At 50.1% G+C, this 23,045-nt stretch overlaps 1 protein-coding gene across 1 annotated transcript in view; it reads right to left on the reverse strand.

Annotated features, from left to right (window-relative positions):
• The window catches only part of CNN2 (calponin 2), a gene marked incomplete at its 5' end in the record, with an annotated part of 13,531 nt that extends 10,104 nt beyond the window's left edge, over window positions 1-3,427 (reverse strand). The window contains 3 exons of the mRNA XM_015421036.1: window positions 882-1,019; window positions 2,649-2,715; window positions 3,306-3,427. Coding sequence (XP_015276522.1) covers window positions 882-1,019; window positions 2,649-2,715; window positions 3,306-3,427 — 327 coding nt within the window. The remainder of the gene's footprint in view (window positions 1-881; window positions 1,020-2,648; window positions 2,716-3,305) is intronic.
• Window positions 3,428-23,045: the final 19,618 nt, after the last annotated feature.

Below are 23,045 nucleotides of genomic sequence, written 5' to 3' on the forward strand. Positions count from 1 at the left end.
TGATGGGACAGCTGACTCTGTTCTTGTGCCTCCAAGGAGAGGGGGAGGACATAGTAGCCCCATGACCCCCTGATCTGCAGAAATGCACTATTTCCTCCCCCATGGCTCTTATAAAGAAGGCCATTACATTTGGAAATAAGGGGACAGACCGGGGATTGTGAACATTACCGCTCTGCAACTCATAATCTTCCTCGTCCCCTTGAGCATTATCGGCACAATCACACCTAGCTCGATGAACCCCCTTGAACCATAGGTCTTGGGATGCGCCATGTGCGGGATTAGGCTCTACTCGCCATTCCCATCTTAAAGGATAGAATGGCCAGTGGACTCCAAAATGGCTGCTGAGGCTGGCACAGGCTCCGTAAATGCTGTAGGGGTGTGCAGCTGTTTGCCGTGCTTTGGAATGCCATCTTCACCTTGCTCTGCTGGTTGAACGTCGGCCACCGCCACAGTCTCTATCTCTGGAGTGGAGAGAAATCCATTGCTATCCTCTCTTAATGCCATGGAAGGCGGTCTGTGAGATCCCCCTCCCATTAAGAGAGCAACCAGCCCGGCAATGCTCAACCTCCAAAGGGGGGGGGGAGAAAAGAGGATAACATATAGGAAGGAAGAAGAAAAGGATTTGGTTTTTCTTAAGTTTCTTCAGAGAGAGGGAACAGCAAAGATGGAAGGAGCCCCCATCAATGCAAGGCTGAGTAACCTGCGCTAGCCAAGGGAACTGGCAGCTTCACCCTCTCATTATTCCAGCGATGTTAACAACAACCCCGTAAGGTAGGCTTTGACAGGAAGAGGATGAGAAATTAGCAGCTCCTTAGAATCCGTGGCAGAGGAGACGGCCGTAGAAGGACCTCCCCGGAGACCCAACACCCCGGCTTGCTCACCATCCCCGCCAGAGCCAGCAGTGAAACCTGGACTTGCGTCATGTTCCCGCTCTCGTAGAGATCGTTGGCTTCAAACAGGTCAACCGGCTTCAAGCCATAGGTGATCATGGCCTTGATGAAATTGGAGAGGTTCTCTAGCTGAGAAGGAAGGAGGGGAGAAATAAGAACAGCCTGCCGTCAAGTCACAGTCGGCTTAGAGGAACCCCAGGGCCACGGGGTTTTCAAGGCAAGAGACAAACAGGGGGCCACCAAGACAGCACTGGGACTCATAAAGTGGCAGAATATGAATGCACGACACTCCCTCATACTGAAGACCACTAACTCATGTAGCTGTGTATCTAGGCTTACCAAGGGATCATTTCCTGCGGGAGCGCACAGGAGCGGAGCTCCGGCAGTAAAGAGCCCAGGGGGCGGGGCACATGCAACAAGCCCCACCCCCTGCTCCCAGCAGCCCTCAGTCAGAGCAAGAAGCAGCCAGGTAAGCTGCAGAGCTTCGCCCGGCCCCCCAGTCCAAAACAGTCCAGTGGCACCTTTAAGACCAAGTTTTATTCAGGTACCAGCTCTCCCTCCTCTGCGAGGACAGATGTGCACGTTCCTCGCCCCCCCCAATAGCTAGCAATCCAAAACAGTCCAGTGGAGCCTGAGCGTTGGGTGTTGCCTTCTGACACACTTCTGGTGATGTCAGGGGGTGTGGCATATGCAAATGAGTTATGCTAATGAGTTGTGCCAATGAGCTCCTGCACCCCTTTTTCTACGAAATGACCCCTGGGCTTACCAAACTCAAGATGCAGCCCGAAGTCCTCCCAGAATTGCAGCTGATCTCCAGTCTACAGAGATCAGACCCCAAGAGGAAAGGACAGCTTTGGAGGTGGACTCTATGGTATACCACAGAGTCTATAGAGTCTAAGAGAAACAGAAGTCCTAGTAACATCACACCCCTGCCGAGCTCCCTCTCCAGACACTGCTTCCAAATCTTTAGAAACTTCCCAAGCCAGAGCTGGAAACCTCCCCAATAGAACCTGCTCAAGCAGCCCCCCTCCAAGGTCTCAGGCAGAGAAACACAGGCCACTAGGGCTTTTGAGGGCTCCACCCCCATTCTTAAAGGCACAGCCCCACAAGGATTTCTCCTGTAAATGCTTTTTTCAGTAATTTTAAAAGATTTTTTTAAAGGCATGCATTCCTTTAAGCAGAGTGGGGTGCTGTAGTTGACTAATTCCTGCACTGAGCAAGGGGGTTGGAGTAGGTGACCTCTAGGATCCCTTCTGTGTCCAAAAACTGGTCCCCTTTAAGAGAGTTTTTCTGCCTAAGTGTTAGCTTTCTTGATTACAGATGCCATCACTCCCACCTGCCGGCTTGCTATCAGAACTGTTGCTTAGGCTGGCAGAAGTGATTAACTTGCAGCGGCTGAGAACTGTCATCTAAAATGGTTGACAGCTTGCAATTCAGAGATCTATCCTGGTAACAGCTTTCTAGTGGCTAAATGGCTTTTCTCTCTGCACTGAGAAGTTCAGCCCCACCAGGAAAAAAAATTGCCCCACAACCCACAAAATCCTGGCTACAGGCCTGGAGAAACATCTTCCCTAACATCTGCTCCCCGAGTTCCTTTAACTAGGGATGTCAGGGACTCAGTCTGGGACCTTGGGGAGGGCTCAGCCACCAAGCCACAACCTCTGCCCAGTATGTCCCAGTATTAGTTCCTTGTCCCTGACTCTTCACGACTTCTTTATCTCCCCCTGGCCTTCTCTCCCGTGCATCATATATACCTACCTGATGCCAGTTGAGAGCTGAATGGTTAATTTTCTTCACAGAACCTGGCTGCAGCCGACCTGACTGCCTGCAGGGGGGGAAGGGGGGAAGTGGGGGTCTGCATCAATGCCACGTCATTGTAAAAGTCATCTACCTGGCAAAGGGTCAGCCCCAGCATTTAACCCTCCTAGGCATGTTACAGAGGAAAAAGGTTTTTTAAAGCTATCATTCTATGCAGAAAGAGCCTTTGAAAATAACACTGATGGGGCAGAAATACAGTTGCCAACCTCCAGGTGAGTCAAACAACACATATATACACTGCAAAAAAACCTTTTTTTATAAGTTAAAGTGTTCTATATGTTCCATCTTATAAAGCGCATTGTGTATTATTCATAATATTCTAAAACAGGTATATATTCATTCCATGCTATATCAACAATCATAATCAGTTTGTACACAGCTACCAATCAGTTTACATCCTTTTTACACAATCAACCCCAACGGGGAGTTTCTAGAATTGTACACCCGCTTCTCCTTGCTTGAAAGTCTTCTAAAGGGGGAAGTTTCCTTTTGTGGTTACACTGAAGTTTAAATTGATGTTTGTTGCTGGTCCTACAAAGGGCCCATTAAGCAGCTGACATTCATAGACGGAGCGCTGCCCTTCGGCAGCTCACTCACTCGCAAAGGATGACGCCGTCCTTCAGGCCCTTCTGGAAGTCGGGCCCGATCCCCCTGCCGGTGATGCCTTCGATCCATACTCGCAGCTCAGATTCCTTCTGAGGGTCGTACTTCTGGGCAAGCTGGGGGGGGGGGGAATGAGGACAGAGGCAGACCTTCCAATCCTCAATCCCTGAGGTCTCTTTCTAGTCCCTTTGGAAGTCCCCCTCCCACTTCCAGATCAGTCAGACAACCGGAGAATAACTGAGGCGTTCCAGGACCCCAAGGAAAGTCACCTTCTACCAAGTCGGTCTGTGTAGACTGGGTATGGGTCTCCAGGTCCCCAGGGTCTTTCCCAACTCTGCAAGCCAGCCCACCCACCCATCACACAAAAGGCCCATCAGGGGGCTTTCATACAGGCTGAATCACGCAAATTCGATGCGTTTTCATGATCGTTTGCAAGCGGATTTTGCTATTCCACGCAGTAAAATCCAGTCGAAAAATGGATTGAAAGTGGTCAAACGCGCATTATTCAGTATATGTGGAAGAGCCTTCAGGCTCGCGTATATTCCAAATAACCCGCCATTCCATCACACAAGCATGTGATCTGAGAATTTTAGCTTTTTTCTCAACACTGGTTTCTAGTCCTCATGGCAAACCCTCCCTATCAAAGTAGTTTCTCTACTTTTTTAAAAAAGGCTTCTTCTTCTACCCTGTGCCAACTGTACCAGCACATCCTAAGGAGGCTCAATAAAGCTACCTAATCGTGAGCTATTGATTTCTACCAAATACCGACTTGATCTTGTGATTTCAAACCACTTAAGAGAACATACCTACCTGAGGGACCGCCTTTCCCCATACATACTCCCAAGAGCACTTCGGTCAGGGACCCAGAACCGTTTGGTGGTTCCGGGCCCCCGAGAGGTACAGTATGCTGCAACAAGGGTTAGATCCTTCTCAGTGGCGGCCCCTACCTGGTGGAATGAGCTCCCGGAGGAGATCAGGGCCCTGCGGGACCTTATGCAGTCCCGCAGGGCCTGCAAAACGGAGCTCTTCCGCCAGGCTTTCATGTAGGGGCCGCCGCTCTCTCCACCACCAACAACGGTGGAGATACCATCTGACCGGAAGTGCCCTGCGATATCTCGGCAGCCAGGTGAACCACACGGCAGCAAGACCAGCCGACTGGCGCGGACTATTTACTGGACGATAGTAATAACTTCAGACCATCTTGGAAACTTAAGCACTTTATTCTTATTAGGATTTTATTGGTTGTATTTGTGATTTGTGATTTTATATGATTTTATCGGATTTTATTGTATTTATGTATGGGCTTATGCCCCTGTGAGCCGCCCTGAGCCCGCTTGCGGGGAGGGTGGGGTAAAAGTGTCTAAAATAAAAAAAATAAAAAAAAAATAAGGGAAGCCATGTTGGATCAGGCCAACTGCCCATCCAGTCCAACACTCTGTCTCACACAGTGGCCAAAACCCAGGTGCGATCAGGAAGTCCACCAGCTGGGCCAGAACTCCAGAAGCCCTCCCACTGTTGCCCTCCAAGCACCAAGAATACAGGGCATCACTGCCCCAGACATAAGAACAGAAGAGAAGCCGTGCTGGATCAGGCCAATGGCCCATCCAGTCCAACACTCTGTGTCACACAGTGGCCAAAGCCCATGGGCCATCAGGAGGTCAACCAGCGGGGCCAGAATTCCAGAAGCCCTCCCACTGTTACCCGCCCCCCCCCAAGCGTCAAGAATAGAGCATCACTGCCCCAGGCAGAGTGTTCCAATTGTGGCTAATACGTTCCATACGTTTATCATATCAAAATTTACAATGCTCGCACTAGAGATCTGGAGAGTCAGTGTTGCAACCTCAGCTCTAAAAAAACATCTAGACACTTTTTAGGACGGCTGTGATGTAAACAACAGAAGACAAGACAGTTTTTAAAAACAGGAAGTCTCACAGCAAGCAGCTGATAAAAACGGGCTACAGTCTGCAAAAGCTTGCAGTGGAAGAAAACCTTCCTTTAGACTCAGGCTAGTGTTTATTTTTGCTGCAGCCGACTGAACACGGCTACACCCCACGGGAATTAAAGAGAGAACTGTAATTTAGGATTAGGGAGCGCCCAACTCTCGGACACCCTGCCCGGCAGCGATGTAGCATTAAGCAATCTCTTGCATCTGTCGAAAGGCTATTTCCTTTTCAGTAAAACCAGGGGCACAACTCCAGGGGCCCAATTCCTTATCACCTTTTTAATGCTACCCTTCACCAACTGAGCCCAGAGCACCTCGTGCAGTTCTCCCCTCCTCTGTTTTACAACAACCTTGCAGGGTGGGCTAGGTTGAAACCAGTGTTCCCTCTAAGCTGAGTTAGTGTGAGCTAGCTCAAAGTTTTTTAGCTTCCAGCGCGCACATTTTTATCTTTGCTCAGGAAGGATGGGGCTCCAAAGCAAACTAATCTATGCAGCAGCCAAATCGCTCGCTCGCAACTTTAACGCCAGTAGCTCACAAAATAGAATTCTTGCTCACAAGACTCCACAGCTTAGAGGGAGCATTGGTTGAAACCAGAGCAACTGGCTTGAGGTTCCCCGGCAAGCTGCGTGGCAGAGTGGGGATTTGAACTCAGAGTCCAACACTACCTCTCAAAAACGATCACACACCTGAAGAAGCAGAGATTGGATTTATACCCCACCCTTCGCTACCCAAAGGAGTCTCAGAGCGGCTTACAACCTCCCTTCCCCTTCTCCTCCCCACAACAAACACCCTGTGAGGTAGGTGGGGCTGAGAGAGCTCTTTTGAGGACTGCTCCTGAGAGAACAGCTCTGAGAGAACTTGTGGCTGACCCAAGGTCACACCAGCAGCTGCATGTGGAGGAGCGGGGAATCAAACCCGGTTCTTCTGCGCTCTTAACCGCTTATACTGAATCAGACCGTTAGTCCATCAAGATCAATATTATCTACTCAGCCTAGCTGAGTTCTTCGAGGGGGGTGGGGGGGTTCCTGATTCACAACACCTGCTGCCTTTTCCTTTTAAACAGAGATGTTTGGGATTGAACCTGGGACCTTCTACACACAAAGCAGAGACTCTTCCACTGAGCCACACCAGTTCCTTTACCCTCTCCCCTTTTTTGCATACATCTCAATTAAAAGTAAAGCAGGACCAAGTGGAATTGCTTCAGTGGTAAGATCTAGTCTATGGGCCAACAGCTGACCATCCTTCATGTAAATTTATCTTGTGACCATCTTTTTGTTTGGTTTTTATTTGGGGGGGGGAATGGAACAGAACTGGGGAAAACATCATGGAGGACAGCTAAATATATAACTATATGATGTGGTTTTGCACAGGGGCACGCCACTGGTCTACCTAGCTCAAGATAAGACTATTCTGGCAAGCAGAGGCTCTCCAGGAAGAGAAAAGTTCTTCTTAGCAGCTCCTATCTCCACACCCTCAACTGGAGACCCTGAGGATTCAGTTTTCTGGCTCTAACTGAGCCACATCTCCTCCCAATGGAGGAGGAAGAGGAGGAGGAGGAGGAGGAGAAGGAGGAGGAGAAGAAGAGATTGGATTTATACCCCGTCCTTCACTACCCAAAGGACTCTCAGAGCGGCTTACAAACTCCTTCCCCTTCCCCTCCCCACAACAGACACCCTGTGAGGCAGGTGGGGCTGAGAGAGCTCTGGCAGAAACAGAAGAAGAAGAGGAAGAGGAGGAGGAGAAGAGATTGTATTTATACCCTGCCCTTCACTACCCAAAGGTGTCTCAGAGTGGCTTACAAACTCCTTTCCCTCCCCCTCCCCGCAACAGACACCCTGTGAGGTAGGTGGGGCTGAGAGAACTCTGACAGAAACTGCTCTTTTTTAGCTGTGCCAGAACTATGGCTTGCCCAAGGTCATCCAGCAGCTGCAAGTGCAACCTGGCACAGTATCCGACATCCCAAGAAGCCCAACCTTAATTTTTTTTAAAAAAAATAAAGCTAGTCCATTTGCATTCAGCAGTCCACTTTAAAACATGCAGCACGATATTCTTCCCCAAGAGGTGCCAGGTGGGGAAAGAAACGTGGACGAAAAACAAGAAGAGCAGCACAGAGCTGGTCTCCAAGTGACTATGGATACTGATGCAAACCTTAACTAAAGACCCTGACTCTGCCTCTTTTGATTATTATAACTGTTGGCACCCTGTTTTAAATTTTTATTGCTCCAAAAAAAGACTATTCTAATCAGAACGGTGTTATAGACATTCTACCATGTTAATTGATTGATAGTAAAGGTAAAGGTTCCCTTGCTCGAAGGCCAGTCGAGTCAGACTCTAGGGTTGCGGTGCTCATCTCCGTTTCTAAGCCGAAGAGCCAGCGCTGTCCAAAGACATTTCCGTGGTCATGTGGCCGGCATGACTAAACACCAAGGTGCACGGAACGCTGTTACCTTCCCACCGAAGTGGTACCTATTTATCTACTTGCAATTTCTTGCTTTCGAACTGCTAGGTTAGCAGGAGCTGGAACTAGAGACGGGAGCTCACTCCGTCATGCGGCACACTCAGGTCTCGAACTGCTGAATTACCGACCTTCCACAGCCTGCAGTTCAGCGTCTTAACCACTTGATTATTTACTATTATCTCGTATGTTTATGACAGTTTGTCACTGTATCTGATGTTAAATTTTCAATAAAAACCTTTAAAAAAACCAAAAAAGTGACTATGGATGCAAGGGAGAAAGCAGGTAGTTTTAGTGCCTTTTCCCTGCTTATACTAAAATAAGTCGATATTTGTTCAATTGTCCGTTCTGTTCTGCAGAATTTAAAAGCTTGTGTTGTTCTGTGGTATTTTATTTACTTAATTTACCTACATCCCAACTTTCGCCCCAGTGGGGGATCCCAAGTAGCTCGCATCCTTCTCCTCTCCTCCATTTTATCCTCACAACAACCCTGCAAGGTAGGTCAGGCCAAGAGTGCCCGGCCAGCCCGAGGTCACCCAGTGAGAGTCCACAGCAGAATGCAGGATTCAAACCTGGCTCTCCCAGATTCTAGCCCATTCCTCTACCCACTACATCATACAGAAACACACAAATTCTCTTGTGTGCTCTTGAAGGAAAAGTCCATGAACTTCTGAAGTCTCAAAGGTAGGATTGGCAGGTCTTGGTTGGGAATTTCCTGGCAATTTGGGGGGGGTGGAGCCTGAGGGGGTCGCCAGCTCCTTGCAGCAGGCTCCCGGCTTTCCACCTGCATAACCAGGATGCCGGCTAAACAGTAATCCAGGTTTGTTTTGCACCCTATCAGGTGAAAAAAGAATAACCTTCCAAGGCAGCCACGTCCTCCAGGGGAACTGATCTCGGCCGCTGGAAGATCAACCGTCATAGCCGGAGATCTCCAGGTGCCACGTGGAGGTTGGAAACCCTACGCAGAGCAGTGAGCCCAAAACTCCCTCCTGGGATCTCCCCGTGATGCGCCCTCTCCTTCTCCCCCCACACACACCCCCCAGGCTCTGAACTGCGACGGAACATCCCCTCCACTCGCACAAAAGCCATCGGCCGTTCGTCTTCAAGGGAAACATCTCTCCCCTGGCACCTGGCCTGCGTCATCCTCCCTCTTCTGCCTCCGCCGCCGCCACCCCTTTCGCCCGCGGGCACAAAGGCTTTGGCAATGCCACGCACGCCGGGGCCCGCGGCTTAAATCATTCTGTGCGTGCGGCAGAAGGTGACACGCGTCCCCGCCCGGAAGGGGGCCAAGGGCGCAAGCTTCTCCGTCCGTTCTCCACGCTTCTTTCAAACATTTTGGACACAGATGGGTCCCTCCTCAAGAACTGGCTGTGTTCCTGACTTGGCAGCCGCCACCGCTGCCCTCCTGCCGTTTCTGGCAGCCCCCGGCCGGCAGAAGACACGAGCTGGCTGCTTCCCAACAGGAAACCGTGCCCTGCGGCCGCCAGAAACACCCTAAACGGCTTCACCTCCACGGGGTCTTTGGCTCAGCTGGACAAACCCCCCCTCCCCTGAGCTGCCATCTCCTTCCTGCTGCTGGGGAGAAGGATGTCCCTGGAGGGCCGCAGGCACTGCCCACCCACACTTGCCCCCCTCAAGAATGCCTTCTCTTCTAATTCATACTTCCCTTTCTGTTTTTAAAGAAGAGATTTCTCATTCAGCATCCAAAGCGATGCCGGCTTCCAAGAGAAAGTGCGGCATTTGTTCGACAGTGACAAGGCAGGTCAAGCGCACGAGTCTCGCAACTAACGTCGGGCTTTTTAATTGGAATGCGGCCTTCGTTGGCAAAACGCGACGCCTCCGCCGGTCGCCCCTGGGGGACACAGCGCCTGGTGCCAAGAGAAGATCTGGAAGGGGTTTCTTTTAATCGTTCGGCGGAAGTTGGGTTGCCGGCTTCCCCACCGGCCTTTGCTTTTATACCTTGGACACGAGGTGCAGATTTTTTTCTCTGCCCCAAGTCGGTGAAAGCATCTTTGGTTTTACTCAGGGAAGGAAAGTCAGGCTGGACAGATGGATGAAAAACATTTTGGGGGGGGGTATTTTTTTGTATTTTTCATATGTGATTGTGTGCGCACGTGCGTTTGAGTGTGCGTCTGCACCTGGAAGTCACGGCGACCTCTGGTGACTGACCCCTACTGGGGGCCTGGCGGATATTCAGAGAGGTGGCTGAATCAAGCCTGCCCCTGTCCTCCCAACTGCTGGTATTTCCAGGAAAAGGAGATTGGGTTTATACCCCACCCTTCACTACCCAAAGGGGTCTCAGAGCAGCTTCCAATCTCCTTTCCCTCCCCCTCCCCACAACAGACACCCCATGAGGTAGGTGGGGCTGAGAGAGCTCTGACACAAACTGCTCTTTTTCAAGAACAGCTCTTATCAGAACTATCATTTGCCCAAGGTCATCCAGCAGGTGCAAGTGGAGGAGTGGGGAATCAAACCTGGTTCTCCCAGACTAGAGTCCGCATACTTAACCACTACACCAAACTGGCTCTCTGGAGGAGGAGGAGATTGGATTTATACCCTGCCCTTCACTACCCAAAGGAGTCTCAGAGCGGCTTACAATCTCCTTTTCCTTCCCCTCCCCACAACAGACACCCTGTAAGGCAGATGGGGCTGAGAGAGCTCTCTTGAGAACTGTTCTTGGGAGAACAGCTCTGAGAGAAGTTGTGACTGACCCAAGGTCATCCAGCAGCTGCATGTGGCAGAGTGGGGAATCAAACCCGGTTCTTCCAGGTTAGAGTCCGCGCACTTAACCACTACACCAGACTGGCTCTCCACACATCGGAAGCCCAAATACAGGGGAGGAGGGGTAATTTTTTAAAAATACAGGGGGAAAGAAGAGTGAGCGAAAATAAAACCAACATTGTTTTTATCGTATCGTTATTTATTTTAATCTGCACAGGCAATCGTATTCTCAGTGACCAGTCAGGACCCCGGCTGGGCAAGAGCCTCGCATGGCCTTTGCAAAAATAACTTTGTGGGCACCGTTAAAGGTGTTGATTGGCACCCACGGGCACCGTGTCGGGGAACCCTGCTCTAACCACTACACCACCTGGACTCTCCACCTCTGCGTTTCAGGCTTACAAGTTCTTACAGTTGCCTGAACAGCGATTATTGCAGAAGGATTCACTCCTGGCTCTTTGAGAGCCAGTTTGGTGTAGTGGTAAAGACTCTAATCTGGGAGAACCGGGTTTGATTTCCCACTCCTCCACTTGCACCTGGCTGGATGACCTTGGGCAAGCCGTAGTTCTGTCAGAGCTGTTCTTGAAAGGGCAGTCCTTGAAAGAGCTCTCTCAGCCCCACCTACCTCCCAGGGTGTCTGTTGTGGGGAGGGGAAGGGAAAGGAGTTTGTAAGCCGCTCTGAGACACCTTTGGATAGTGAAGGGCGGGGTATAAATCCAATCTCTTCTTCTTCTTAGGGACAAACAGGCAGCCAAAAGCAGTGCTAGAAAAGGCTCCGTTTCCCCGCAATGTATTTCTTCAAAACGCGGCAACCAGGCTGTTGATGGGCCTCTCTATACAAGAGCACATCCGGCCTGTGCTGAAGGCACTGCACTGGCTGCTGAAAGCATTCAGAATTATCTTCAAGGTGCTGGCTTTGACCTTTGAAGCCTTATATGGTCAGGGTCCGGCATACCTGAGGGACTGCCTTTCCCCACATGTCCCCCAGAGAGCACTGAGGTCGAGGTCTCAAAATCACTTGGCCCTCCCTGGCAGGGCCAGGGCCTTCGCAGTGGCGGCTCCACTCTGGTGGAACGAGCTCCCGGATGACATCAGGGCCCTGCGGGACCTTCTACAGTTCTGCAGGGCCTGTAAAACGGAGCTCTTCTGCCAGGCCTTTGACTAGGAAACCGCCACTGGCACCAACACATGGACAACATCTGAATGGCAAACAACTGAACAGTTGAGGCCTTCATGCTGAGAGCAACAAGACACAGGTATGACCACAGTGTACTCTCTACCATCTAGCATAGCCTTCAAGAGGCTACCGCCATCCAGGGGTCATTTCGTAGAAAAGAGGTGCAGGAGTTCATTAGCATAACTCGTTTGCATATGCCACACACCCTGACATCACTGGAAGTGTGTCAGAAGGCAACACCCACCGCTCAGGCTCCACTGGACTGTTTTGGATTGCTTGCTCTTGGGGGGGTAGGGGGAATGTGCAGATCTGTCCTCGCAGAGGAGGGAGAGCTTGTACCTGAATAAAACTTGGTCTTAAACGTGCCACTAGACTGTTTTGGACTGGGGGGCTGAGGGGGGGGCTCTGCAGCTTACCTGGCTGCTTCTTGCTCTGACTGAGGGCTGCTGGGAGCAGGGGGCGGGGCTTGTTGCATGTGACCGCCCCCTGGGCTCTTTACTGCCGGAGCTCCGCTCCTGTGCACTCCTGCAGGAAATGACCCCTGCCGCCATCTATATGCAACAGCCCTTTATTCACAAATTTTGATTGCTTGTCTGGATTTTAGATTATTGCTCTGTGGATGCATCTACGTTTTATTGCATTTATTCTGTTATATTTTGACTTGTTGTAAGCCGCCCTGATCCTGGCCTTGCGGGGAGGGCGGAATATAAATCTAAAGCATAAATAAAAATAAATAAATAAATATGTTGTCGAAGGCTTTCACGGCCGGAGTTCATTAGTTGCTGTAGATTTTCCGGGCTGTGTGGCCTAGTAGGACCTGACATTTTACCAGCAGCTGTGACTGGCTACCTCAGATGTATAACACAGAAAGATGGAGTCCTCCCTGTGTCAAGGTGAGAAGAAAAATGGTAGGCAGGTAATTTATATCTACTCAGGAAGGTGGGGTAGGGCTGAGTCATTATCTGGTAGGAGTTCCCCAGAGGGTGACCTGCTAATGGAGGAGCTTTCCTGAGGAGATTCTTTTGCATATGGATGGGCTGTTGAAATTCTAATCTTATCTGTACTGCCGTTGTAAAATGCAGAGCATTTTGTGTTTTTCGGGACAGGAAACCATGCCCTATTTATTTTTAAACTCTCTTATTTCCTGTTAAAATTGTATTTATGTTTATGAATTTCAGTGACTTCCCTGTGTAATCTTGTCAGATTACACAGGGAAACCATTGAAATTGTCAGATTACACAGGGAAGCCATTGAAATGAATAGGGCATGGTTTCCTGTCCTGAAAAACACAAAAGGCTCTACATCTGACAATAGCACTACAGGTAAGATTAGAATTTCAACAGCCAATGCACATGCAAAAAAACCTCCTCAGGAAACAGGAAACCTCCTCAGGAAACAATCCATATACAAAAGAGCCTCCTCAGGAAAGCTCCTCCATTAGCATGTTTCTAGCCTGGGGAGCTGTGGTGGCTCAAGTGGTTAAGATGCTGAACTGCAGGCTGTGGAAGGTCAGTAGTTCAGCAGTTCAAGACCCAGGTGCCGCAAGATGGGGTGAGCTCCCATCTCTAGTTCCAGCTCCTGCCAACCTAGCAGTTCGAAAGCAAGAAATTGCAAGTAGATAAATAGGTACCACTTCGGTGGGAAGGTAGCAGCATTCCGTGCGCCTCGGTGTTTAGTCATGCCGGCCACATGACCACGGAAACGTCTTCGGACAGCGCTGTCTCTTCGGCTTTGAAACGGAGATGAGCACCGCAACCCTTTCGAGCAAGGGAACCTTTACCTTTACCTAGCCTGGGGAACTCCTACAAGATAATGACTCAGCCCTGCCCCACCTTCCTGTGTAGAGATAAATTACCTGCCTACCATTTTTCTTCTCACCTTGACACAGAGAGCATTCCGTCTTTCTGTCTTATACCTCTGAGGATGCCAGTCACAGCTGCTGGCGAAACGTCAGGTTCTACAATGCCAAGACCCCGGCCACACAACCCGGAAAACCTACAGCAACTAATAAATAAATAAATAAATTCTACACCACCAACGTCTCCAGTCAAACCAGGTTTGGGAAGCAACACAAACACCTTCCAAACCTGTGGGACCAGAGGCGAACATATGGCACGTGTAGAACAGGACAAGCTGTGTTTGCTCCTTAACACCTTCCATGCCAGGGGCAAAGGGGTGGGGGGGAGGACTACAGTCAGTTTGCAGCCTGCATGAGAAAACATTTTAAGGGTGCCGTTTCCCTCTCTCTCTTTTTAAGTCCCTGGGATGAATAGCTGCTCTGAATTCAAGACAACAAACCCGCTGCTATGCTGGGCTTTTCTGTTCTCCCGTGTGCAAGGCATTCTTTCCTATCAAGGTACCTTGGTTGACGCGGGCTTAGTAGAGAGAGCTCCTCGCCACCCTGTTCAAACGTATTTTGACGGAAGGGCTGAGCCAGAGTAGCAGCCATCGGTGCCATGTGCCACCTGTCTATTATTAAACCCCACAAAGACGCGGGCGTGAAGAATTAGTCAGGAACAACTGGGAGGCTCTTCAATCAAGAGCTGTTTTGGACCACGTCAGACAAGCTGCTATTGTGGGTCTTGTGATTCATGGCTGCCGCTCAGTTTTGCCCTTTTATTAATAAAGCCTGCCCTCGGTTGTGCCCCCTCTGAGCTGTGGAGTCCTGTGGGCAAAGATTCTCCATTGTGAGCTACCGGCATTACATTTGTGAGGACGCGACGTGGCTACTGCACACCACACCTCAAAAAGGATGTTATAGCATTGGGAAAAGTGCAGAAAAGGGCAACTAGAAGGATAAAAGGGTTGGAACACTTTCCCTATGAGGAAAGGTTAAAGCGCTTGGGGCTCTTTAGCTTGGAGAAACGACGGCTGAGGGGTGACATGATCGAGGTCTATAAGATTATGCGTTGGGTAAAGCAGGTCGAGAAAGAGGTACTTTTCTCCCTTTCTCACAATACAAGAACTCGTGGCCACTCCATGAAATTGCTGAGCGGTCAGGTTAGAATGGATAAAAGGGAGTCCTTCTTCACCCACAGAGGGATTAACACTTGGAATTCACTGCCACAGGAGGTGGCAGCGGCCACAAGCATGGACGGCTTCAAGAGGGAATTGGATAAGCAGATGAAGCAGAAATCCATCAGTGGCTCTTAGCCACAAGGTATAGATAGGAACTCTCAGGCTGGGGCAAGGGAATCCAAGCCTCTCTTGTCCAATAGACAAAGATGCACGGGGAGTAATCGGACCAATCATTTAGTGAGAAAAAAAGCCCACTCTCTCCATCCATTGCTCCAGATATTTACTGATGCGGCCTGGGGGACCCACACATCTAAGGGACTGACTCCCCGTATTTGCTCCTCAGTTCACCTGATCCAGCTGGGCCAGTAGCTGCAATGCCACTCGTTGGCCAGCTGCAGTGGTGGCGCTGAAGAGCTGCCGTACCCTCCCCTTGCCAACTGCTGCAAGGGCACAGAGGAAGGATGTATGCGGATCCCCCTTGAGTCGTCTCCCCCTTGACATTCCCGATGCAACCTTTTTGACCCAGCAGGCACACTTGGAATTCTGACAAGGCATCAAGGGTGTAGACTTTCCAATTTCCGGGGGGGGGGGGGGGTGGGGGCCGGCCCCCTTAAGTAAAAGCCCCGCCCCACAAAAAGCCATGCCAAAAACCTTATTTTTGCATGTTTCCCAAAGGCTCGAGCACCTTCCTGAAAATTTCGGCGGGAGCTGACGCCCCACCGCCCCCAGGAAGATTACGCCTATGCAAGGCATGGAGGGTGCGGCCACAAAACGGCTGCCCCAAAATGATTCCAAACTGCTCTCTCCTTTGCCATGGTGTTGGGGGATTCCTGAGGGGGGGAGGAGTGGGAGTGTAGGTGTGAAGGTGGCTTTATCGCAGGGCAAGGCATCTCTGTAACATTTATAACGGTGCCTCCCCCCTTTCTTTCCCAGGGATGAGGGCCAGATGGCCTTGGTGAACGCCTGTGCTTACAACTTAGCTTCCATAACAAAGCGGTGATTTACAGGTGGGGGGGGGTTAGATGCTCACTTGTTAGGCGGGAATGTACGGACTGTGTGATCAGTGGGCATGGCTTTTGAACCCTGTATAAGGGGGGTCATGCCAGAATTTTAGTTGTGATTCGACCACGTCTTGGCTTGGATCATCTTTTAAAAGGTAAATGTTTCCCTTGATCAAAAGCCAGTCAGTTCCGACTCTAGGGGGCAGTGCTCATCTCCGTTTCCAGGCCGAAGAGCCAGCACTGTCCGAAGACGTTTCCGTGGTCATGCGGTCGGCACGACTAGACGTGAGGCGCATGGAACGCTGTTACCTTCCCACCGAAGTGGTACCTATTTATCCACTTGCAATTCCTTGCTTTCGAACTGCTAGGTTGGCAGGAGCTGGGGCCAGAGGCGGGAGCTCACACCATCATGCAGCACTCGGGCCTCAAACTGCCGAATTAACGACCTTCCGGTCTGCAGCTCGGCATCTTTAACCTCTGAGCCACCACCACCCCCTGGATCATCTTTAAAGGTAAAGGTTCCCTTGCTCGAAAGCCAGTCGAGTCCGACTCTAGGGTTGCGGTGCTCATCTCCGTTTCAAAGCCGAAGACGTTCCGTGGTCATGTGGCTGGCATGACTAAACACCAAGGCGCACGGAACGCTGTTCCCTTCCCACCAAAGTGGTACCTATTTATCTGCTTGCAGTTTCTTGCTTTCGAACTGCTAGGATGGCAGGAGCTGGAACTAGAGACGGGAGCTCACTCCGTCATGCGGCACACTCGGGTCTCGAACTGCTGAACTACCGACCTTCCACAGCCTGCGGCTCAGCGTCTTAACTCCTTGAGCCACCGCAGCTCCACATGTTCCCTCTCTACTCTTCAATAAGCAAATCACTATCCGTGAGTGTGGCTGAGAGTCACCTTGTCCAAGAATCTGACAGGGTCACACAGTGCAGATCCCTGTGTTGGGGTTGTGGCGGCTGCGAAAGCAGCATTTTAAAAAATCTGTACACAGCCAACCCAGTCTCCAGTAGTCAGTGAGAAGCCTTGCTGAGCAAATACCCTCTCTGGCTCTGCCCACTTAGGGGCTACTGACCGGGTGGTGTGACCCCCACCGGCATCAGTGGGAAGCCTGTCACACTGACCTATTACAGGCACCCTCACCCCTAAACTAGCCCAGGGTCCCCCCAAAAGCATTGCTCCTGAGTCTGCGGACCGTCCAAAAGGGGCCACAAGCAATGCTAGAGGGAGTCCAGTAAGCAAAGGAGTCTAGTGAGCAAAAATTCTACTTTGTGAGCTGCTGGCATTAAAGTTGTGAGAAAGCGATTTGGCTGCTGCATAAATCAGTTTGCTCTGGAGCCCTCCTTCCGGAGCTGAGACAAAAATCTGTGAGCCAGAGGCTAAAAAACTGTGAGCTAGCTCACACCAACTCAGCTTAGAGGGAACACTGGTCCCATCTTGCCGTGTTCAGGTCACCACAAAGAGTTTCTTTCAGTTGCAAGCAATGTTCCCTCTAAGCTGAGGAGTCTAGTGAGCAAAAATTCTACTTTTTGAGCTGCTGGCATTAAAGTTGTGAGAAAGCGATTTGGCTGCTGCATAAATCAGTTTGCTCTGGAGCCATCCCTTCCCGAGCCGAGACAAAAATCTGTGAGAGCTAGCTCACACTAACTCAGCTTAGAGGGGACACTGATTGCAAGCAATGCTCCCTCTAAGCTGAGGAGTCTAGTGAGCAAAAATTCTACTTTGTGAGCTGCTGGCATTAAAGTTGTGAGAAAGCGATTTGGCTGCTACATAAATCAGTTTGCTCTGGAGCCATCCCTTCCCGAGCCGAGACAAAAATCTGTGAGCCGGAGGCTAAAAAACTGTGAGCTAGCTCACACTAACTCAGCTTAGAGGGAACACTGGCCATGATCCTGGGTGCTTGCCTAAAACATAGACCTCGGAGACCGCTGAAACAAGTTGGTTCCTTATTCACAGTTCCTTATGTACCCTCAAAGGGGAGAAGCCGCTGATCATGAGGGTGTATGAAGTGTGGTGGTCCAAACCTTATGTTGGGTTGTAAAGGGCAACCGGTTCCTCATTCAAATCTCCTTAGCAATAGAGGCCACTTGGAGGCACTCCAAACAGAAGGGTGTGGGGCGAGAACCAGTGTTTGGACCGGGCAATGCTGTATGTCTCCTTGCAGGGGGCAATCCCCAGAGCGTGGGGATGTGTCATTTGGGGTGGTCCAAAGATTCTGGGGTGGTTGCACCCTGGCCCCAGTGTCTGCCTGTGTGATTGTGCTGGGGGCACCGGACTTTGGAGCACCTGGCACCTGCTTTGGACCAGGAAACAGGACATATCTTCTTGAAGGGGAGAGTCCCCTGAACCTGGGGGTGTATACGTGGTGTTCCAGACCTTATCTTGGGGTTCAGAGCTTTCCAACTCTCCTCACTGTTTCTGGATGAATTCATGAAGAAGTCACGAATAAGGAACTGCGAATAAGGAACCAACTTCAGCCTCCTTGTCTTGTCTACGTGCAATGGCCGGGGTCCAACATACCTAAGGGACCACCTTTCCCCATATGTTTGTTCCCCCACGGGCACTACGGTCAGGGACACAACACCTCCTGATGATGCCAGGCCCCAAGGAGGCCAGGCTGGCTGCTACCAGGGCCAGGGCTTTTTCGGTGGCGGTTCCTGCCTGGTTGAACGAGCTCCCGGAGGAGATCCAAGCCCTGCGGGACCTTGTGCAGTTCCGCAGGGCTTGCAAGATGGAGCTCTTCCACCAGGTTTTCAAGTAGGAGCCGCCGCCACTACTGTACCATTGTTATATTACCATCAGTATTGTCTGGCCCTGGGAAGAGAGAACGACAGTGTCGCATGGAACTGAGAGCATTGAGTAGATGTACCATCTTCTGGAAGATCAGACTGGAACAGCTAGAGCACTTATTTTGATGTAAATGTAGTAATGATTTTGTATGGTTTTAATTTGTTTTATCTGTTGGCTTATGCCTATTTGTGAGCCGCTCTGAGCCCGCGCTGCGGGGAGGGTGGGCTATAAATTGAATTTATAAATAAATAAATAAAATCTGCCTCCCCGCCCAGATTCTCCATCGCTTCCCACAATTAGAAAAGTCACCTTTAGACATTTCCCTGCTAGTCTGACGTATTTATTGCTTTACAACTATTGACCCTATAACCTCCACTTGTTATTTAGTGTCACTTTGCATATCTTGATCCTCATCACCTTGCATGTTAATTTGCTGTTCATTCTCTGGCTATAAGTTCGAACCTTTTTGGCCATTTTACGTGTTTGATCAAGTGTGCCTTGCACACGAAAGCTCATACCTTGAATGAACCTTTGTCGGTCTTAAAGGTGCCGCTGGACTCTGAATTTGTTGCACTGCTTCAGACCAACTGGATCTATCAGCATACCAGCAAGTTCCAATGTGGACATCTTCTTTCTCTGAAGAGCTCCTTTGGTCTTTCACACATCTACATTTCCTTTTGGCGACATTTCCTTGCCAAACGCCTACAGTGATCCTTTATGGCTCCCTTCCTGGGTCACACTTCCTTTGAAATGTAAACATTTCTCTGGGAAACGGATTTACGGTCCTCTTCCTGGGCTATTCTCTGGGTTACCCAAAACCATTCACTTTGAAGTATCGGATAATACCAGCCATCAATGCTACATGCGCATTCCAGGATATACCCATTAACGGTGCCCTCACACCTTTTATGTGCTTTTGTGAGCGGTGGTGGCTCAGAGGTTAAAACGCTGAGCTGCAGACCGGAAGGTCTGTAGTTCAGCAGTTCAACACCCTAGCTGTCAGAACACGATTTGACTTAAATATTTGGCATGGTATGATAGGTAAAGGTAAAGGTTCCCTTGTTCGAAAGCCAGTCGAATCCGACTCTAGGGTTGCGGTGCTCATCTCCGTTTCCAAGCCGAAGAGCCAGCGCTGTCCGAAGACGTTTCTGTGGTCATGTGGCCGGCATGACTAAACACCAAGGCACACGGAACGCTGTTACCTTCCCACCGAAGTGGTACCTATTTATCTACTTGCAATTTCTTGCTTTCGAACTGCTAGGTTGGAAGGAGCTGGAACTAGAGACGGGAGCTCATTCCGTCATGCGGCACTCGGGCCTCGAACTGCCACACTATCGACCTTCCGGTCTACAGTTCAGCATCTTGACCACTTGGTCCACCACAGCCTAATTATACCCTCTACCAACCTCCTATTATTCCTGCTCACCTCTGTGTTTTCATTACTTGAGTGTATGTTGTAACCTGGGTTTTATTTCTGTATGTGTACATTTTATTAGGACTTATTTTTAATAGAAACAACTCTTTTGGTTAAGCAACTGTCTGGTTATTGAGAGCTCTCTTAAAGGGAAAAATCCCCATAAACCTAGGTAGTAGATCCTCACTAATACCTCACCTCTTGCTAAGCTTGGCTGCCTCATTAATTTCCCCACAATTAAAGGCAGCAAGTTTTAATCTAAACTGTCTGGGGTAACAGCGGGCATGAGAAAAGGTGTCATGGGCAGTGTTCCCTCTAAGCTGAGTTAGTGTGAGCTAGCTCAAGGTTTTTTAGCCTCCGGCTCACGCATTTTTGTCTCAGCTCAGGAAGGATGGCTCTAGAGCAAACTAATTTATGCAGCAGCTCGCTCACAACTTTAACGGCAGTAGCTCACAAAGTTTAGCCTGGGAGCATTGGTCATGGGCACCACACCGCCCCGGGGCACCATGTTGGGGATCGCTGCATTATGGTCTTATCGGTCCAGATTCAAACATTCTCCTCACTGGCTCACACTGGATGAACCTTTGGTCCAGTCCCATGAAGGAAACTTGATGCTCTTATGTGTTATCCTGACATTGTACCAAAAAAATGGAGAAAAAACTGTTTTTCAGGGAACGGAAATGCCACCCCGCCAGTTTGGAACATTCAGCTACATCCACAAGTCCTTAAAAGAGCTGAAGCTCTCTGGCTAAGTCCCCAGCTTTGGCTCCGATCAGCCCTACCAAGCTAAACATCCTGAAAATTGGCCTCCCTCGAAGAGAGGAAGAGGAAAAACAGCAGGAAACCCATCTTCCCCCTCCCCCCGCTGGGCAGAACATTTCTATCCAAAATGTCACGGAACAGAAGTTGTCCCATGGGGGGGGAGTTGCGCAGAGGGGAAGACCACAGTTCTAAAGTTTGCATTGCACAACAGCTTAACCGCTTGAAATGTTGATGAAAGGCACCATCCTATGTTCTATAAAGGCAGAGCCCTTTCGGTTTTAAAGTGTGCACGTCGACTGTAAAAATGGAAATGACATTTCTCTCTGGCGTGTGGAATATCGGGAGAGGGAGGTGAGGGAGGAGAGGAGAGGAGAGGTTCACACAGTCAGACACCTCTCTGGATTGCTGGTGATTGGCAGGTGGGAAGCGAGGCCCGCTCTTCTGGGAGTGTGAACACCCCTGCCTGTGGGACTCCATCTGGGACTAATTGATTTTTAAGATTGCAGCGACAGTTGCAACTCAAGCTTTTCACGTAGGGGCAAAGTAGGGTTACCAAACCCCCTAGAGAAAACTGTCCAGTCCCTTTAATAGAGGCGGTCGAGTGCCGTCAAACAGCAGGCGACGTAGGGTGATGATCCCAGCAAGGGGGCTTTCCAGGCAAGTGAGAAGCAGAGGTGGTTGGTCACTGCCTTCCTCCGCAGAGCTGCCCCTTGGTGGCATCCCATGCCAGTACAGGACCTGCTTAGCTTCCAAGACCTGATGAGAATGCTGCTGTAAGTCAGTCTGTGCTGCGTGATGGCTCAGGTTTCTCAGACGAAGAGCTACCTGCCAACCCTGAGCTGGTAACTGAACAGCCGGCTGCCCCTGGCTCTGAGCCAGAAGGCGAACAACAAGAAATCAGGTTATTAGCTGATCAGGAGTCACCGCCTACAGCTGAAACTGAGCTAACACCTTGTAGCTCTGGAGCAGTAAACAGGTCTTCAGCATCCACTCCCAGCCCACCTAGCTCACCCACATCCTTGCAGTGCCGACACTGTCCAAGGCACTTAGAGTTGCAAGAAAGGAGAAGTGTGAGACTCATGGCCCGTTGTCAGCTGTCAGTTGAAGAGACAAATGAGTAGTTTCAGGATGACTGGCAAGGAAATGGCCAGGAGTTTAGTTCATTAAGACTTGGCTATAAATTCAGCTGGGAGAAACAGCACTTTGTGAACACAATAAGTACACTTTGCTACTGAGGCACCAACCGTGCTTCTACCAGACCTCTGCAACCTTGAACCTCAGACTGGACCTGAAAACTGGCTTTTCTGGAACCTCAGAGTGGACTTGCTGCCTAGAACTCCTTGACCCTAGACTGGACTTTGGTAAACCTGCTCTCTGGAGCCCCTGACTTTTGGACTGGACTTTGGTTACTCTGCAACTTTGCTTGTGACCGGCCCTGCCCTGCTAGACCCCAGCCCGTGACTCCTGGGGAAGCTACACCAGTACAGCCACCTTCCCTACCAACAGAAGCTTAGCAGGATGCTATTTACCAGGTGCTATTTACCTCCAAAGCCATGCAAAGCTTCATCTGCCCATTTCTGCACATTAAGCCTCTGTTCAACGGACAGGGCATCGTTCTTCAGGACTCTTGCAGAAAGACCAGAACACCACTGATTTCACAAACAGGTGTAAAAAACCCAACTTTACTTGTAACTGAAATCATTGATTATAGAGTTGAGCAAAATGTACCTAGCAATTACTGACCCAAAAGGAAATAAAACTGCCCCAACACAAGCTTCCCTCCGCAAAAACTCTCTCTCAAAACCACTCCTCTAATCCTTTTATGTGATTAGTTCCACGGTAGGCACAACCATCTGAAAAGGACCAGATTTCGGTTTCACCTTTTCGTGCTCTCTTTCTCCAGCTTCCTTTTGGCTTGGCCTCTTAACCAGTGTTCCCTCTAAGCTGGGTCAGTGTGAGCTAGCTCACAGTTTTTTAGCCTCTGGCTCACACATTTTTGTCTGAGCTCAGGAAGGATGACTCCAGAGCAAACTAATTTATGCAGCAGCCAAATCACTTGCTCACAACTTTAATGCCAGCAGCTCACAAAGCAGAATTTTTGCTCACAAGGCTCCACAGCTTAGAGGGAGCATTGCTCTTAACCCGGCCATTTCTGTCAGCCAGTCTGGTGTAGCGGTTAGGAGTATGGACTCTAATCTGGGAGAACCAGGTTTGATTCCCCCACTCCTCCACATGCAACTGTTGGAGCGACCTTGGGTCAGTTACAAGTTCTTTCAGAGCTGTTCTCTCAAGGGCAGTCCTCGGAGGAGTGCCACCTGCCTCACAGGATGTCTGTTGTGGGGGAAGGAAGGGAAAGGTGATTGTAGGCCTGTTATGTATTTGGAATGGTAAAGTACAGGAGCGTTTCTACCAGAGACCGGCTGAGCTCGAAGCATAGAACAATAGCTCACCAGGATC

This window comes from Gekko japonicus, unplaced genomic scaffold, assembly GCF_001447785.1.
Source record: "Gekko japonicus isolate JY-2015 unplaced genomic scaffold, Gekko_japonicus_V1.1 scaffold4866, whole genome shotgun sequence".
Classification (NCBI taxonomy): domain Eukaryota; kingdom Metazoa; phylum Chordata; class Lepidosauria; order Squamata; family Gekkonidae; genus Gekko; species Gekko japonicus.